This window comes from Fukomys damarensis, unplaced genomic scaffold, assembly GCF_012274545.1.
Source record: "Fukomys damarensis isolate Sample0158 unplaced genomic scaffold, DMR_v1.0_HiC HiC_scaffold_16, whole genome shotgun sequence".
In the NCBI taxonomy this organism is placed as follows: Eukaryota; Metazoa; Chordata; class Mammalia; order Rodentia; family Bathyergidae; genus Fukomys; species Fukomys damarensis.
The window spans coordinates 135,494,432-135,512,771 of NW_022900928.1; the positions used below are offsets into that span (position 1 = coordinate 135,494,432).

The 18,340-nt window shown below is 59.3% G+C and overlaps 1 protein-coding gene across 23 annotated transcripts in view; it reads right to left on the bottom strand.

The window, feature by feature from the left end:
* Kif1a (kinesin family member 1A) overlaps positions 1–18,340 on the bottom strand; it is a 72,484-nt gene that overhangs the window by 33,773 nt on the left and 20,371 nt on the right. For 14 of the 23 annotated variants that reach the window (XM_010606612.2, XM_019204933.2, XM_033764744.1 and 11 more), the window contains exons 3-19: positions 15,074–15,150; positions 14,096–14,275; positions 13,576–13,641; positions 13,122–13,300; positions 12,200–12,311; positions 10,965–11,042; positions 10,386–10,451; positions 9,677–9,694; positions 6,405–6,480; positions 4,953–5,031; positions 4,234–4,376; positions 3,800–3,826; positions 2,654–2,787; positions 1,816–1,895; positions 1,455–1,530; positions 750–829; positions 382–488 (exon numbers count right to left, since the gene is read on the bottom strand). In XM_010606612.2, coding sequence (XP_010604914.1) covers positions 382–488; positions 750–829; positions 1,455–1,530; positions 1,816–1,895; positions 2,654–2,787; positions 3,800–3,826; positions 4,234–4,376; positions 4,953–5,031; positions 6,405–6,480; positions 9,677–9,694; positions 10,386–10,451; positions 10,965–11,042; positions 12,200–12,311; positions 13,122–13,300; positions 13,576–13,641; positions 14,096–14,275; positions 15,074–15,150 — 1,578 coding nt within the window. The remainder of the gene's footprint in view (positions 1–381; positions 489–749; positions 830–1,454; positions 1,531–1,815; positions 1,896–2,653; positions 2,788–3,799; positions 3,827–4,233; positions 4,377–4,952; positions 5,032–6,404; positions 6,481–9,676; positions 9,695–10,385; positions 10,452–10,964; positions 11,043–12,199; positions 12,312–13,121; positions 13,301–13,575; positions 13,642–14,095; positions 14,276–15,073; positions 15,151–18,340) is intronic. The other 9 variants (XM_033764746.1, XM_010606618.2, XM_010606617.2 and 6 more) reach the window with 1 other exon arrangement.

The window sequence follows — 18,340 nt, forward strand, 5'->3', positions numbered from 1 at the left end:
GGAGATGTCTGAGCTCAGTGCCATGGGATGGCAACAGCACGGCAATGCCACAGGCCCACACCAAGCAAGGCAGTGTCACCTTCTGGAGGAAGGTGGGGGCAGGAGGGAAGATGAACAGATGGCTGCTCCACAGCCAACACGAAAGTGTCGCAGAATAGCTTTCTATCCCAGAGCCCAGCTCGCTACCTGCCCAGACGTTCCACATGCACTGCTGGACACACACTCCCTGTTCTCCTGCCTCACAGCCTTCACAGAGGCTATGGGAGACACTGGGCACCCTCCCCAAGTGTCACACACACACCACGCACATTCTGGCATCCTGGCCAGAGCATGCCCTGAGAACCATTCCGAGCTGGGTGGGGTGGGCTGTGACTGAGCTACCTTCGCTGCCTCCCCGCATGTCGCTCCGGAAGACGCAGTGCTCCTCCTTGATGAAGTGCCCGCTCAGGACAATGTCCTGCCGTCTCTCTGCATCCTCCCTGCCCACTCTGGGGGAAGAGGGTGTCATCAGCACTGCCCAGGGACCCAGCTGGGATTTCTTGGGAAACACCCAGGGGGTGTGTGGGAGTGTGGGGGACCCCAGACCCAGGGGACCCACTGAGCCCAGAGGCCACAGCCTTGCTCCAGAAGGGCACATGGCAGGCGGTGCCATCAGCACAGGCTCAGTGGCTCTTGGTGGGGCAGTGAAGGCTGCAGGAAGAGGGCATCTCTGCCACTTCCACCCCTCGCCTGGCCTGGTTGCGTCCCACCTGGTGATCCCGTCCTTGATGTAGTAGAGGAGGCACTCGGACATCAGTGGGTCCTCGTTCAGGTTGACCAGATGCGGTGTCTGAGGGGATAGGAGGGTCAGCTCTTTGGGGAGGGCAGGAGCCCAATCTGCCCACCTGCCTGACCTCGTCCCAGTCCCAGGCCACCACCAGTCCCAGGCCCAGCTTCTCACAATGGTGTCCTCCCTGCCTGGCTGAGTTGATGGGAGACAGGAAAGGAACAGCCCTCCCAGGAAGAGCCTTTGGACCCATGGCTTTCTGCACATGCCTGACTAGGAAGCAGGTTCACCAGACACCGGCTCCAACCAGCCCGCACCCAGGCCCAGCTCACCCTGCAGGCAGGGCTGCCACAACTCTGGGGCACCAGGCCCACATAGCTCAGGTCTGTAGCCTGGGCCTGGCTTTCCAATCTTGTCCCAGCCTCAAGGGACCCTGTCCACACCTCACACAGCTAAAGGACCCATCTGATGTCCCAAAGCCAGTCAGACACCCAACTACGAGGACCAGGGGCAGAGTCTCCCTTGCACAGGAAGTCTGGTTGCAAGGGAGGGAGACCACCTAATCCTGGCCAGAGCCCTACCCCACTCCCCTCCTTCTGGGGACCCTGATGGCCACCAGGGACAGTGTCCCCAGAGGCAGTGTCCCATCCCTGTCAGGGCAGCACCACAGCCCAGGCCCAGTTCCTACCTTTTTGGGAGAGAACACGCCCAGGGTGCCACCATCCTCCCGCATGGCCACGCCCATCTCAGCCAGTAGCGCTTCCCTGGGGACAGTCAGGGTCAGCAGGGCTCCAGGACTGGCCTCAGCCCTGCCTGACCAACTGCCTGAGCAGCCTCCTGCCTGGTCAGCCAGCTGCAGCAACCCCAGGAGACCATACCTATGCACATGCCCACCCAGGGGCAGGCCTCCCAGGCCTCCAGGCCAGTGCCACATGGGGTCAGAGGAGGCAGTGGGATCTGAGGCAGGGATACGGCCATCCCAGGGTCATCCTGCTTGGGCTGTGAACTCCCGGGCTAGTCCAGGCCTCAGTGTCCCCACCAACACATACCTCTCCATCCGAATGGCTTCTGTCCGTCGAAGCTTCTCTTCCCAGGTCTCATTGAGCTCAGCAATGATCTTCTCTGTTTCCTGGGGAGCAAAATGGAGTACAATGAGGTGCCAGGTGGGGTGAGGTGGGTGGCAGAGATGTGAGCTAGGAAAGGGTTGGAGACCACTGGGCCCATCTGGGAGCCAAGACTCACATCCAGGGCCCTGCACCTCAGTGTTCCGATCCCCGGTCACTTGGGCCACCTGTCTCACCAGCCTTGGGCTGGGCCTCTGTGCCTCCCCTGACCTTGGGCCTGGGCTCTCACCACTTCCCTGCACAGTCGCCCCTGCATAGCCACTCTACAGGGGCCTGCAAGTGGTGCTGGGGGCCAGGGCACCACCTTCTCAGCATGTGCAGCTTGTAGAAGCACACAGGAGTGTGCTGCACACAGGCTGCTGGGGGCTACAGGATGGGGACCCACTCTGTACGTGGACGCTGCCTGGCCCACTTCCGTGAACAAACATCAGCTCATGCAACTGCCGAACTATCTCAGCCTGGACATCTCACACCTGCGCCACACATCGGGCTCCCAGACCCAGGGTCCTCTGGGCACTGTCTGCCCAGCAGCTCATCTGCTCAAGGGACAGATGTTCTGTAGCCCAGCATCTGGACATACTGCGTGGATGGGCTGAGGATGGGCCACGGCTCATCTGGCTGCCACACTTCTCCAGCTGCATCACCCAGCCCCATGTAGGCCGCCTGCATCCGGGGTAGAGGCCTCTCTTTTCTCTAAGCTCACTCTCTCCTAGCACCCAGCACCCCATCACCCACCATGGCACCCAGTTCAGCTGACCCTCACCTTCAGCCTTTCGATGGCCTCCTCACTGCCTGGAGCAAACAGGATGCGCTCATGAAGGCTAGACACGGAGGCTGCACGGCTGGACAGAGCAGAGAGCGAGGACGAGGGGCTCATGCCCACCAGGGCATTGGTCACTGTGGAGAGAGGGTCAGGGGCTGGACTCAGGGCAGCCTCATTGTGGTTACAGTTATTGTTCTCAAGGTCGGACAGGTCTAAGGCAGGTGAGGTAGACAGGTAGACAGCAGGGAGAGAGAAGAGAGACACAGTTGGGGAAAGGACAGATGCGGACCAAGAGAAGGCCAGAAACACAAACCAGCAGCAGCCCGAAAGGACCAGGATATGCGCATGCAGGGCCTTGCTGTCCCTCAGCCTCAGGGCTGGGGCTTTGGCCACTCTCACTCCCTGCAGCAGCACCATGGGCCCTCTGCACCCTGTGGGCTCTACTCTGCCTTCCCCTGTCCCAGGACCTCCATCTGCACCCAGCCCAAGTGTGCCAGCCACTCGCAGCTGGACATCCTAGGGCCGGGAGTGTACAGCATCCCCCAGGCCTTTGTTCTTCCTGCACCTCAGAGCTTCAGGGTGGGCTGCACTAAACACCCAGCCATGTGAACACACTGGCCCAGAGAGCGCATGGAGGAGAGCAGAGGACCTCGGAGGGCGTGCCTGTCCTCCACCAGCCCCACAGCACCCCAGGAGGGTGCCCAGCCCTCCCTCGCAGAAGCAGACAGAGCAGCAGCCAGCAGCAGCGCTGGGCATTGGGGAGATGAAGGGGACTCCCAGCCCCAGGCCAAGGCAGCCAGGGAGCCAGGAGGACTTGGCAGCACCCACCAGGAGCGACCACACACTGGCGCGCGCGCGCGTGTGTGTGTGTGTGTAGACCAGGCTCGGGCTTGGGTGCAGGTGGGGAGGCAGCGGCATCCTGACCTTTCCAGATCAAAGGTCTGCCCTCAGCTACTGTAGGCTCGAAAGGGCCAAGATGTACCCATTATCCATGGCTCAGTTTTCCACATGGATGGGAGGAACTCAAGAGTGAGGTCACCCACTCTGCAGTTCTGAGGAGGGAGTCCAGACCCCACCCTGCCCGCGCTGCCCTGTGCCCCTGCGGCCGGGAAAAAGCCGTGCAGAGCAGCAGTGGGGAATACACACATTTGGGTCCTCCAGGCACAGTGTTGGCTACGGGGAGGGCAGGCGTGGGGAGAAAGACAGAAACAGAAGAGCAGGCTTGGGTCCAGAGGGTCTGTGCACCCAGCTCTCAGGTGTGTGATGGCAGGCAGGTGGTGGAGATCTTCAGCGTGGGACAGGGCCAGCCAACCCCCAGACCCATGCCTGCCACAGGCCCCAGGAAGTCGTCCCTGGCCTGCTTGGGCCAGCTCCAAACCTGGGCCATGCAGTTCCATCCGGGCCAAGGCCAGAACACTCACCCTCCCACCCAAAGGAAGCTCTGCCCCAGAGCCAGGGCAGGGACCCGGAACTCCCATGCCGCCTCCCCCAGCCCTGGTGGCAGTTGGCAGGGTGGGGTCCCAGAGAAAAAGTGTGACACCCATGGCCGTGCCCAGGACATGACCAGCAAAAACACTCACTGTCGGTGATGTCACCGAGACCCTGGGCGTAGAGCAGGTCCCGAAGCCGGGTCACCTCATCCTTCAGCTCTCGGATCAGCTTGTTGTTGGGGTCCTCATTGATGACAGCATTACAGCGGATCTGCTTGGCGCGGTCAGCATACCTGGGCAGCCACGGGAGGTGTGGGCTGAGGGCAGGTCTGTGCCCAGGCCCTAGTGTGTCCAGAGCCCTGCCTGGGCACCAGCTCAGCCTGGCATCCTATGAAGTCACCCCACCATGGCCACTGTGAATGGCCTCCAAGACCACTGACCAGGGAGAACCTCAGGAGGGCCACCCAGCCTGCCTCACTGGTGCCCTCCAGGAAACTGCGGTCCAGGTATGTGCAGACATGAGACATGTACCCAGAGTGCTTGCTCAAGGAGCCAGAGGCCACCAAGCTCAACAGCTATACATTCACCTATGTCCCTACTCAGGGTCCCCAAGGCCCACTCATGCCCCTCTGCCCCCGAAAAACCCCTGCTCCCTTGGCCAGCAGCACACAGCTCTCCACCCTGGTCCCACAGGGCACTGGGCACCTTCAGTCCCAGAGGGCACACAAAGGGTGGCAGGGACAGAATGGCTGTGAGCCTTGGAGCCCCACGACATCGCCTCCAGCCTCAGGGTCCTGGTGAATCCCCCAGAGGCAGCCCCACCAGACTGCCCATTCTCCTAGGATGGATGGGATCCCCTCAGAACACACCTCAGCGTGCTGAGGGTCTCGTCATAGTTGATATCTGCAGGACTCAGAGCTGCCACCATAGCCGTCCTCGAGTTGCCACCTATGGGAAGACCACCAGCCTGTGCCAGGGGAGCACCCAGCCTCCATTCTACCTGCACTCACAGACAGGGATTCTGACCCAGAGAGGAAACTGAGTCACAGGCCACCCAGGGTACAGACAGTAGAGGGGCTGCCATTCCCTGGCCACCCCTCAGGCCTCCTCCTCATTTCTCCTTCTCATTTGCGTATGTTCATCTCACATCTGAGGCCACCCCTTCCCTGCAGCAAAGCAGCAAACCCTGGAGAGTTTCACAGAATTTCCTCCAAGATGAAAGCTACTCTGCTTAACACGCCTTCACACTCCTCCATCACTCTCATCTGAAACACCTTTCTCAGTATATAACGCCGGCTTCCTGGACCAGGTGCTGCACTGTGGGGACACCAATGGCTCCATTTCTCTCTGGAGGTAATGGCAGTCCCCTTAAGGTCCCACTGACCCTGCCCTGGCTCTCAGGAGCCATCTACGAGCCCCAAGTTGAGACAGATGGTCTTGCCTGCTCGATCTTGGGCCCGGGCCCCTGGGGTGCAGCTCCCTGTGAGTTCCTACAGGGACTGTGAGGTGACAGTGTGAAGGGCCTGGGAGGTGCCATACAGGTCCCAAGGTAGGTTCTATGGGGGTCTCTCCCTGTCCCCACCCTGGGGGTGAACACAGCCCGGCCCTCGGGGGAGGCCTTCTCCCCAGGCCACTCTCAGGGGAAGAAAGGGACACATGCTGCTGTGACTCTACTGTCCCTTCTTGGCTGGAACTGGCCTGGAAGCCTCCTCTAGTGAGGCCCATGTAGGGACTAGCCTGGCTGGCTGCGGGGTACAGTCATGCATCCAAGGGGGCCAGAACCCCTGGTTGTTCAGCCTAGGCCTCCGCTGGGCATTGGCCTCTGCAGCTCTGATCCTTGCAGGGAGGACCTTGAGGACCCTGGGGAAGGGCGGTCCAAGGCAGGCACTAGGCCTGGTTCAGTCCTCACCTCCCCACCTACCTATTGCCCAGAACTCAGGTGGGGAGGAGGGGACCTTACAGTGGCTCCTCCAGGCCCAGTGGGCAGTTAGGGCTCTCTGGAAACATGGAGCCCCAGGTCCCTGACGCCAGTGAGAACATGAGAGCCAGAAAAGGGTGAACATGTGCTCTGGGTGTCACTCCAACCTCACAAAGGAGAGCTGGCCCCAGGATGGGTGTGGACAGTGCCCAAGCCACGCTGGCCCCCAACTTGCTTTGGTTAACTCTGTCCACCCCTGCCCCAGGTCTTGCAGAAAGGCTGTGCTATGAACAGCCTTGGTCAGCAAGTGTGGGGTCCCCTCTGCTGGGCACCCCCAGGCAGGAAGATGGGTAGCCCAGAGTCCCATGAGTGCCCCAGGGAGAGGGGATCCTTGAGTCCTCACCCAGGTTTTCCCGGAGGAGCCAGGTCAGCACGGAGTCTCGGTAGGGGATGAAATCTGTCTTCTTCTTTTTCTTGTTCTGTAGAGATAGTCGAGGTCAACCCTCAGCTGCTGGAGCGGGCAGGAGGGAGGAGCGCCAAAGCCAAAGACCAGGGTGGGGGGCCAGGCAGGGCCAGCTGGGCTGCCATTTCCTCACCCTGAACCCCAGGGCGCCACCTCTGGGCCCCTCCACTCTGGGCTGGAATCAAGGACATGCTGGCCACCTGTTTCTTCCCTCCTCTGTGAGCTGCGCCATACTCAGCAGTGCTGGTGTCACTGGCCAGCTCAGTCCCTCTGCTGGGGGAGGGACCGAGTGGGGCCCATCGCCCCCACCTGAGCCCTTCAGGGCTTCTCCTGACCAAAGGGAAAAGGCCCCAGAAGTGCAGCGTCCCAGGCCCTTGGCTCTGCCGAATCCCCAGCACCCCTCTCCCCTTACATGTGGAATCCTCCCGCACTCTGCCCTCAATGCCCTCCCTAAGAGTCTGTCCCCACCCTGCCCTCAGCATGAGCACCTCTTCCATCTGTTCCTTCTGTGGCCCTGTATTCATGCTAACCCCAAATGGAACGCCCTGCCAGGTAACGGCTGTCAGGATGTTTCCTATGCACTCAAGACTGGCCTGACTCCACTCACTGGGGACGTCGTTCACTTTGGTCTGTGCACACCTGTGCATAAGAGCACAGCTGTGGCCCCCAGACGCAGTCCTGCAGGAGCCCACAGTGGGGAGGGCACTCAGCGCCCCCTGCAGGACAGCTCTGAGCACAAAGAGATGCATCCCTGTTCTCTGGGGGTGATCCCAGGAGCCTCTTCTGTTCATAGACATTGTGACACATCATCAAAGCAGGAGTCAGCAATGCCACAGTGGCTTCTCTGTGAGCAGGGCTATGGGGTGCCTGGCTGCTGCACGTTGAGTGCTTTCTTTCTCTTAGAAGTTGGTAGAAGAAAAAGTGCTTCCACTTTGCTTTTCGATTAGTTCCTGAGGTTCTCTGCCTATGTCATGCTCTTGTTTGCACAGTGAATACCCTGCACACTCAGCCCCTTCAGTAAGGGTTCAACGTCTGCTCTGGTTCCTCTGCTCCTTCCTCGCCTCTCACTCTACCTGTAACCCCCAGAAACCAGCACTGCCCCACTTCCCTACCCTCCCAGCCTCTGCCACCTCAAGCCTGGCCACTGCCACCCTGGCTCTCTGTTCTGATGGCCTCACTCCCCATCTACTCTTGATGCAGCACCCAAGCACCTTTCAGACCAGATGGGACTCTATGAACACTGCTCAACTCCATCCTCTGCTTCTCGTTAAACCGCCATCAACCAGTAGCCCTAGGCCAGACACCTCAGATCACCTTCTGGCCCTGTCCCATCACCTATGTGCCCCAGGCCTCCCATTCCCTACCTCAAACAGCCCCAAAAACCTTCAAAGTCCAAAGGCAACTGCTACCACAGTCCCTCATGGGGTGATCACATGGCTCTACCAAGTCTCCCATGTCACCTCCAGTCCCTACGCAACCCTCACAGTCCCACAGTGCCCCTCAGAGCTCCCCACACAGCTCCTCAAGCTCCACTCTGGCCTTCCGGTCCCTCACAGGTGCTCCTGGCCATCACGAGACTGCACTTCTCAATTTTCCCCACACCATTCCTCAAGTTTCCCCAAATCTCTTCACATCAGTCCCTTCACATTTCTTCACAACACCCCAAGTACTTACTACATAGTTCCTTAAAATTTGTCACAGTTCATCATCACACCTTCCCCACAAAACTCCACACAATTCCCTTCACAGTCCTCCGCATAACCTTTGCATGGTTCCACTCAGTCACAGTCCTCTGCACATGCTCACACAGCTCTACACATGGAGCAACACAATCCCCCACAGCATTCTCACAATTGTCTTTCACATGGCTCCTCCTGCATTTTCCCAGAACATTTCCTGTGTTCTTGTGTTCTCTACACATCCCTCACACAGTTCTCTCCATTCCTCAGCTTTTTATCAGTCTTCATGGTCACACACACACACACACACACACACACACACTCACACACACACACACACACTCACACACACACACACACACTCACACACACACACACACACTCACACACACACACACACACTCACACACACACACACACACTCACACACACACACACACACTCACACACACACACACACACTCACACACACACACACACACACACACACACACTCACACACACCCTCACACAGCTCCCCATGTGGCTACTCAGGTTTTAAGCTGTCCACATGGCTCTCACAGTCCCTTCCAAGTTCCTACACTGTCCCCAACACTCCATATTTCTCATAGTTCCAAGTCCACATTCAGTCTCTGACAATACCCAACACAATTCCACACAGCTTCCCACGCCATTGCATGGCCTTTGTCTCACATGTCCACAGATCCTCACAAGTCATGTTCTTTCCGGGCTCTGATTGTCCACCACAAACTTCTTCACGCACTTCCCTGAGTCTCTCACAGTTCCTCAGACAGCTCTCCACACATTTCCTCAGCATTCCTCACACAGTTCACCAGCCTAAGCCCCACTTGTTCCCACATTCTTCAGTCTACAGCAGTGTATCCGTTGTCATCAGTTTCCCACATTCCTCTCTTTTCTCACTTTTCACACCTCTTCACACACTTCCCATATAGATCGCCATACACTTCCTCTTGCTTTCTCACACACATGTCCCCAGTCTATCATAGTTGCCCACTCAGTTTCCCGAATTCCTCACACAATTCCCACTTTCCTTACTCCTCCTTACACACTACTCACAATGCTCCTCACACAGTTCTACACACCTTTGTGCACACTGCCTCTATTTCTTCTTGCTCCCCACGTGCACCAGCCTCTCCCACCTCCACACATCACATCAGCTCTTCCAGCGACATGGAAGAGTTGCCTGGCTGCTGCCTCTGCCTGGCTGGCTCCTGTCTGCTCCTCAGGTCTTTGCTTGAGGCCACCTCCTTCATAAAGCCTTCCACACACACTGTCTCATTTATGGGTCACTTCAATAACCAGTTTTTCTTTCACAGAATCCACTCCAAGTTGTAGCTGTGTGTTTTCCCTTTTATGTTCCATGTTACTGTCTACCCTACCCCAAACCTGCACTGAGGAAACAGAAGACTGAGCTGTCCCTAGAGCGAGCTCCACATTGGGGCTCATGTGGGAGACAGGACTAAGGGGACTCTCTCCCTCCCCTCTCCCTCAGGATTAAAGGAAGAAGCTCACCTTATTGGGTCCAGAGTCCTGAAAACGAAAGGACAGAGAGTCTGAGGCCTTGGAGTGAGGTGGGAGCCAGGGTATGGGGGAGGTAACAGGTTCGCTCAAAAATGACAGAAGAGTGGACAGAGGCCTGGGCATGTGCCAGGAGCCCACCACTCAATGCCCAGCCATGCTGGCCACCCTGAGCCAGTCTTTCAGGCAGGTCAAGTGACAGTGTGACCTCTCAGGCTACGGTCACCCAGCATCCCCCAGTACCCCAAAGTTTCACAGTAGGGAGGGTCTACAGAGGTCATCCTTCCCTGGTCTGCCAGCTGGCGTCTTGGTTAATGGCAATGCTGCCCATCCTCCAGGCCCATCTTGCTTAACCTCCTTCTGAGGACTGTGCCCTCTTGCAAGATGGCCTGGACTGGGCCAACAAATGTCAGAGCTGACCTCAACCTGCTCGAATGGCCCATGGTGACCTTCAAAAGAGCCTAGGGAGGAAGTCACACATCTTCATTTTACAGGCGGGGGAAACTGAGGTTCCAGGGAGTACAAACACCACTACTCCATCTTCAGCCTCATGATGCTCCCCATCTCCGGGCTTTCCTGTGCACCGCTGCCACCTCGCCAGAGCTGGTGCCTGGGACCAGGTATGCCAGGCCCTAGTATCTTCCTCAGAAAGCAGGAGAGACCTCCTCCCCAGTCTGTCTCTACAGGCCTGAGCCCCACTCACCATTTCTGCCAGGGCAGAGATGACTTTCCCCAGCGTGGTCAAGGACTTGTTGATGTTGGCGCCCTCCTGTGTGTGGAATGGGTGGTCCATGTCAGAGGCATCAGGAGCCTCATGGCATGGGCCTGAGCCCCAGCCCTGACCGCTGACCTCTGGGGCCACCAGGGGCTGGGGATGTTGAAACAGGAAGTCAGTCAGGGGCCCACCCAGCGTGTTTCTTTGGCTCCATGGGCATCCTAGCAACACGCTGCCGGTTCCCATCTAGTACAACTTCCAGTATTCCTTCCCAGCCACAGGGCACAATAGGGACCAACAACAGGTACAGGAAACTGAAACTGCCTCTTCCTGTTCCCACAGGGGACACTGGCCAACTGGGGGCCTGCATTCCTTTTGGGCCACGTGAGGGCCAGTGTCTGGCCAGGACTTGGTCCTTGTTCACCTTAGCCATTGCCCTGCCCTCTCTGCTCAGGCTTGCTCTCAGACATGGCCTGGCTACTCCAGCCTGAGTATGCCTCCTGCCCCGCCCAACCTGGCCTCACCAGCAGTCCGCTCTTCCAGAGGGGCCTAGTGGCCCAAACCTACCTTGAGGCGTGTGCCCTTGGCCCCAGTGGAGTCAGCCCTCTCACTCCCGGCCAAGTCCACCAGGCTGATCTTGCTCACCTGGAAAGGCAGAGGCCACAAGGCTGATGCAGGGTGTCCTGCTCCCTCAGGGATGGCCACAAAAGCCACTGTGGAGCCACAGACAAGCCCCTCCCCTAAGGTCTATCTCCCACCAATCCTCCTATGCCCCTGCTCCCAAAAAGGAGCCAAATACTGCGAATTTTCACAGCTGGCTGCTGCTCATGCAACAGAACAGGACTCTGCATGTTCCTGTGCGGTGTGGCCTGTTACTGTTGCCCCTTCCACAGATGGCTGCTCCAGAGGGCCTGGCTACCACCCAGCTGCCCCACAGGACCCACAGAGAGGTGGCCACCCAGGGAGGCTCAGCCCCTCCAAGCCAAGGGACCCTGAACAGGCCATGGACAGAGTGGGGCCCCAGCTGACCTGGCTCCAGCTGGACACTCTCCCCTGGTCCCCAGGCCTTCCTCCCCAGCCTTCCTGAACCTCCCCTCTGTGCTCACAGTCAGAAGGATGGCATCAGGCTGAGGAGGCCGGGACCTTGCCCATCCCTGAAGATCCCACAGTGCAGCCTAGGGAGTTCCCACCCTGGAAGTTGGCCAAGAGGACAGCCTGAACCCCATCACCCCTGGCATGGGGTGGGAGAAGAGGAGGACAAAGAGGCATGGACATAGACAAGAGGCTCAGTGCCCCCACACTGCCCCTTCAAGAGCCCACAGGCTGGCGTGTGGGAGGACAGCCCTGCCCCATCCACTGAGCATGCCAGGGTGTGGGCAGATGCGGCAGGGCTGTGCTCTCCAGCACAGGGCCCCTTTGTGCCTAGAGATGCCGGCGCCCACCAAAGGCCCTGCTCCTAGTGCAAGGCCCTAGAGGGAGCGGGAACCTACCAGCCGCACCAGGGCCCATGGACTCTGATGGGCACTCACATGACCTGCCACCCACCTGTGCTGTGACCCGGGAGGATTGTCTCAGCCTAGTCCTACAGATGCGGGGCACTCAAGACACAGCCCATGGCAGGACAGAGGGGTGGACGCCAGGTCCCAAGGCCTCCGATGCCAGGCAGCCCCACACATGGAGATAAGTCATCCTCACAGGTCTGGCCACCACATGGAGCCTGCTGTTCAGTTTGCCATCCTCACCCAGGTGAACTCCCAGCCCAGCCCCACCAGAGCTCTGCCCTCGGTGGCAACCACAGTCACCTTCTCCGTGGTGATGTTGGTCTCTGCATCGTGACGCTTCTGGGTGAAGATGATGTTGAAGACAGCATGAGAGCGGCTGCTGGTCTCATTCATGTTTGTGGCCGCCACAGTCCTGGATACAGGAAGTGACTCTGGATCACTGCTTGTCCCACAGTCAGCACCAGGGATGCTGGTAGTGCCAACTCACAAACTGGGTCAGTGGGCCTCAGAGCCCCTGCTGCGGGTGGCTGTGCCTCCTCCTGCCAGAGCTCCAGCAGGGCCCCTCCAGTACACCACTGAGGTCCTCAAGCTGCAGGTGATTTGGGTCAGGAGTGTGGTCATCCAGGGGACAGAGCCTGAGGAGCCTGGGTCAGCCCAGGGCACCAAGGGCCAGAGATCCTCAAGGGCATGGAGAGGCCCTGCCAAGAATGTTCCTCGGGCTGCCAGAGTGGTTTAGAACCCCCTATGACTCAGGAGCTCAGGACGGCATGGACCTTACCCTCCCTGGAATCCCTGGGTGGCAGAGAGGGGGACAACTGCCACCTTGACAACTACAGCTCGTAGGAAGGAGGACCAAGGCAGCGGTGGCCACCTCCCTGTGAACCCAACCCTGCCTGCTGGCCTTCACATCGTTGGCTCCTGGGCCTGGCAGATCTGCTGCCCTTGGGGAACAAGAGGGGCCCCACAGGAGGCAGCCACTGCTGACCTTGCTTCACCCCCACTGCAGAGGGCAGGGCCCACGGAGGAGCAGCTTGAATGTGGTGACAGTGACCCCCACACAGGGGGAGCCCAAGGCCTCTCAGGGTGGCACATGTCCTCGCTGGTCTCATGCCTCAGGCCCACACCTTCCCAGGGGTCAGCCAGACCCATCAGGAGACCCACAGACACCCCAAGAACCATGCCAGTGGAAAGCAGAGAGTTGGGGGAGTTGTCCCCCACTCACCTGGCCTTGTTCCCTGAGTCCATGAGGTCCTGGATGTCATTGTAGGAGGTGACAGCCAGCTTGGAGAGGTCCTCCACATAAGGCCCCAGCAAGGGGTGCTCCCTCACACGCAGATTGCCCTTGTTTTTGGGGTTCAGGAGGTCACGGACACGCTCACAGTAGATCTCCATGTAGCTGACCTGTAGGGAAGGGGCTATCAGGGATGCCTGGGTGGCCCCATGGTGGGCTCCCAGTGAGTGTGGGTGCCAGCACACAGCTGCCTGCCTGGCCCTCCCCTGGGACTCACCAAGCAGCCCCTGCCCCTGTGGTCACATGGCTCAGAGGTGCATTGGCACAGGGCAGGCACTCAGCCCATGCCAGCCCTGTTGCTTTGTGCCCAGGGAGCCTCTGAGTACCACAAGACAAGCCAGCCAGCCCTTGTGGGGCCATGTAAGGACAGACTGGGGGTACAGACCTCCACAGAGTAGGACATGTTGTCATTGGTTGTGTCGTTGATCCGAGAGAAGAGGTCTTCACAGAGCTGTAGGGACAGGGGCACAACACGGTCAGTGAGTGAGGGCTGGCGGCCTCCTAGTGCCTCGCCCTGTGGCACTGTGGGCACCCAGACCCCCAGCAGACCCTCACAGTGCAGGTGCTACACAAAGGCACTGGGAAAGGCTGCAGCCAGGGACCAGGTCCTGCTAACCCTGAGAAGCATCTGCTGTCACCCTGTCCCTAACTGCGTGGGCACTGGGGTCCTGTCCTATGAGGACCCCAAGTTCTTCCTTCTTTGGGCAGGCCACAAGCTAAGTGCAAAAACTGGGGCAGGGGTGGGGAGGGCAGGGCCCCAGCAGCATCCAAGGAGCTACCTGTGACCCAGTGCTGGGTCATCCCGGGCTTGTGACCCAACATCCCATCCTAGCCCTCAGACCCCAGAGAACTAGGCCATCCCTGTGCAGACCCACCCCCACTGCTCTCCCTGCCCTGCCACATGCCTGGGGGATGATGCCCTGCTGGTCCTTCTCCTGCTTGCCCATCATGGTGTAGGATTTGCCGGCACCCGTCTGCCCGTAGGCGAAAATGCACACATTGTAGCCCTCGAAAGCGTGCTGCAGCATCTCCTCGCCAATGTCGCGGTACACCTGCTTCTGTGAGGCGTAGTTGATGTCCTCGGGCTGTGGGCAGAGAGGTACAGCTGCAGGAGGCTGTGTGCTCCCCAGCTCAGCTCCCTGCTCCCCATGTCTGGGGAGCCTGGGCTGGGGGCTCCAGGCCCCGCTGGCCACACAGCACAATGGGAGAGGAGCCTGCCCACCCCAGTCCTGCTTGAGGAGGGCCCTGTGGGACACAAGTGAAGGATGAGGAGCAACCGGGATGGAGGCAGTACTCAGGAGAGGAAACAGCAAGGCACTAGCCAGGGTGTCCGTGGCAGGGATGATAAGAGCTGGGACTGGAGGGCAGGCTGGGCCCAGCAGCCTGGGACCCACCAGTGGGGCAGTGGTGTCTGGACACCATCCTGAGGGAGGAGCCACTTTAGGCAGAGGCTCAGCCTGGCCCCAGGCAGAGTCACCCTGGGAGGAGGTCAGACTGGATGGAAGGCAGAAGTGGGGGACCAGGTGGGGAGATGTGCATGTGCCACAGGAGTTTGATGGGCAGTACTAGGTGCTTCCAGAAGGACCCATGGAGAGGTGGGAGGGCAGGGGTCAAGGGGCACTGGATGTGGGGTGGGAGGGCACCCCCTGGGCTCAGGTGTGGGCCTTTCTGAGTTTGGGGTGTTGGGGAAGTGGGGATCCCAGCTGGCAAGTGGACACACACACTCCAACCCTGGCAACACATGTGCCAGCTCTAGGCCACCCACCAGGAAACAGGGTGGTCCACACCCCACTCAAGGGAACCATGTGGTTTAGGAGGGCCATGCAGCAGGCGGGGCTGAGCTGGCATCGCACTGCCAGCCTGCCTGCCCAGCCCAGGCTCACCGAGGTGTGTGACCAGTAGGAATAGTCGAAGCTGAAGCTCTTCGGTGTCTCCTTGGGCTGTTTGGGGTTGATGATGGCTGCAGGGAGGGGACACAGGCAAGGTGGTTAGTTTTGCACTGGGGGCCCAGCCAGTCTGTACTCTGAGGCAAGAAGCCAGGGCCTCAGAGTTGTCTAGCTCCAGGCAAGCCCAACCAACCAGCTAGAGGGGACCACAGCTAAGCTTCCAGGAAGGTGGGTTGTTTCTGCCCCTCTGTGGTGGACTCTGCTGCCCACAGATGCCAAACACCATCGCCAGGCTGGGCCTGCAGAGCCCTTGCTCTCAGCTGAGTCTGACCAGGTTACTCGTTCTTGAAAGCATGGTGTCAAATCACAAGCCACAGCCCACCCTTCCCTGGGGTCCACAGCTGCCCCCCTCTGGAAAGCCCAGAGGCCCTGGGAGCCGGCAGGAAGGCACAGGTGACAGGCCTGTCCTCAGGGTAGAGGGGTCTCAATCCATGCTGCCCCCAGGGGTGGGTGGGCAGGAGAGCAGTCGAATGCTCCAACCCTGGCTGGGCCTAGGAGCAGTGTCATCCACAAGGTCAGAACTTGAGAACAGGTGAGGTCGCACGGCAGGAATGACAGCCACAGTCTCTACCCAAGCAGAGCCACACAGGGTCTTGATGCTCTGGCACTGCCTCCATCCATTCACCTCCTCACCCCTGCACTGCAAGCCAGGGCTCCAGCCCTGCCTGGTCCACTCAGCTCCAGAAACGCCTGGGCCCACAGCCAGTTGCTGGCCCCTTGTCTGGCACCTGCCCACTGGGTGGGGTTTGGGGGCCCTGGCCCTGGGTGTCATCATGCTCCCAAGGCAGGACCTCCCACAGGTGGTCCCCATGCTGAGTGGGGTGGGGTCGCAGACTCAAGCTGCAAATGGCCCTTGGGGAGTACCTCAGGCCTGGCACCCGCCTGTCCTCTTCCCAACCCCAGCTTGGGGGTTCTGTGGGTGGCTGGAAACACTTCAGTCATTACAGATGGGGTCCCAAGCTCCAGAGAAGAAACAGCCCCTCCAGGTCACTGGAGGATGGAACCCAGCATCCCCCAGGTGTGGCTTCCCACTGAGACAGTGGCTCTGCTGTGGTGGAGAGCACCTCCCTCACTAGGCCACCACTGCCCCTGCAAAAGTTCCAGGAGTGAGGCGGGAGAAATCAGCCCGCTTGACAGGCCGTACCCCAGGCCAGGCCCCCACCTTTTCCCACCCTGCATCAGCCATGCCCAGAGCTGGGGGCCTTCCAGGGAAAGACGCACAAAAGAAGCCTACACAGGACAGCCACCAGAGGGAAGGATGGTGGAGATGGGCCAGGCACTGTGCACAGGCGGGAAATGCACTCATGAATGTCCCCTCAGCCAGGAGCACACACAGCAGGGGAGAATGAAGCTGCTGCCAGGCAACAGAGTCTGCAGGGACACGACCATTTCCCCAGGGTCCCCATGAAGGCGGGGTCTGGAGGTGCAACCTTGGAAGGTGACAGGGCTGAACCTTGTGGGTTAACAGGAAGAGGAAGAGGCCAGAGGACACGGTGAGACACTGCCAGGCGCAGGCTGGAACAGGGCCTCACCAGCACAGTGCCTGTGGCCCTTGGGCCTTGGACTTCAGCCACCAGATCCAGAGGCACCTGTTTGCTCCTGAAGGCAGCTGAGGGATGCTGTGCTGCAGCCTAGGCACCAGGTCTCCATCCCTGGTCTCTAGGATGTGGGGCAAATGCTTCTGTCATCATCAGCCACTCAGTTTATGACACCTATTACAGTGCCATCTCCCTGCCATGCTTGTCTGGCTCCTGGTCACCTCAGGTGGGTCCAGTCCTGCCCATGATACACTTGCCAACACCTAGGCTCCAGGTCCCTGTCTGCAAAGCAGAGGCAGGGATGGGGCACCCTCGACCCTGGGGTCTCCCTGTGTGGCTAAGGGCTCAGAAGTGACCAGAATCAGGGGAGAATCCTGTAGCACAGGTAGGGGAACAAAGGGCACCAGCAGAGCTGGAAGAAGAGTGTCCCCACCACTGGCAGATTCTCTTATGTGTCGGGGGGACCTGTCACCAGCCAGCACCTAGACCAGCAAAGGATGGGCTTCTAGAAGTGCAAGAGTCTGCCCTTCTGTAAGCAAGGGTGGAGCTGCAGAGCAAGAGATGTGCACGGCCACTGCTGATGCCCAACCAGCATTGCGTCAATGGCAGGAGCACCTGCATGGCAACCCAGCTGGCTCAGAGCTGCCAGGTCTGGGGCTTCCCACAGAGAGCAAGGATTACAGGACTGTGGGGCCTTGAGATGCCCCAGGGCACCCTGAAACTCACCCCGACGCTTAGTAGGCCTGGGAGACACCTGGGCAGCCCTGCCTGCAGATCCGAGGACCCCAGCCCCTGGCAGCCCCTGCAAGTCCAGGGCCCACAGGCCAGGGGCTTCGCACGGCTAGCCTCCATGTGTGGGTGAGGCTCTGCCGTCCTTCTGTACCCCAGGACCAGGACACTACTGATACTGACTGCTTGCTACCCAGCACAGGATGACAGCAGCACAAGACCTAGGCGCACACTGAGCCCAGCCAGCCTCAGAATCGAGGTGGCAGGTGGTTCTCACCCTAAGACATTGGGCTTCGAGCTTCAGGGTGGACATCTGCCACCACAGACAGCCCAGATAAAGGAAGGGATTGCAGAGGACCTCAAAGCAAGCTTGAGCCACCAGAGTAGGGAGCCAGGCCAGTGGCTCCCCATGGTGGAAGAAACAAGAAGCTGGGCACAGAGGGGCCACTGGGTCCCCATTGTGACTGCTACCTGCCCAGGTGCTGGGCCCATGGTGGGCCCACCTCATGAGCCGACCTCCTGGGTGTATGTCTGCTACAACTCAGTAAACACCATTTCTAGTGGAACACAGAGCCAGGAAGAGGTGCAGAAGCCGATTCCTTCCCTCCCTCCCATCTCCAGCAGGCAAATCCTGCTACTCAGGAGATCCTGGGGGGCAGGCCTGTCCTCCAGGCCACTGGACATCACCATCCTCACTTCCTGGTCCTCCTTTTCAAATTTGGGTCAGGTCTCCTGAGGTCAGAGGACTGGGTGGCTCACAAGGAGAAAGTGGGAAAAGCTAGGGCAGGAACTGTGCATACTAAGCTAAACAGTGTTTCCTCACAACTCTGCACTCCAAGGAATCTCAGAAAGTGGCTTTATCTGGAAACAGGTATTTAAAGATGTAGTCAAACCATGCACAGTGGCACATGCTATAATTCCAGCACTCTCAGAGGCT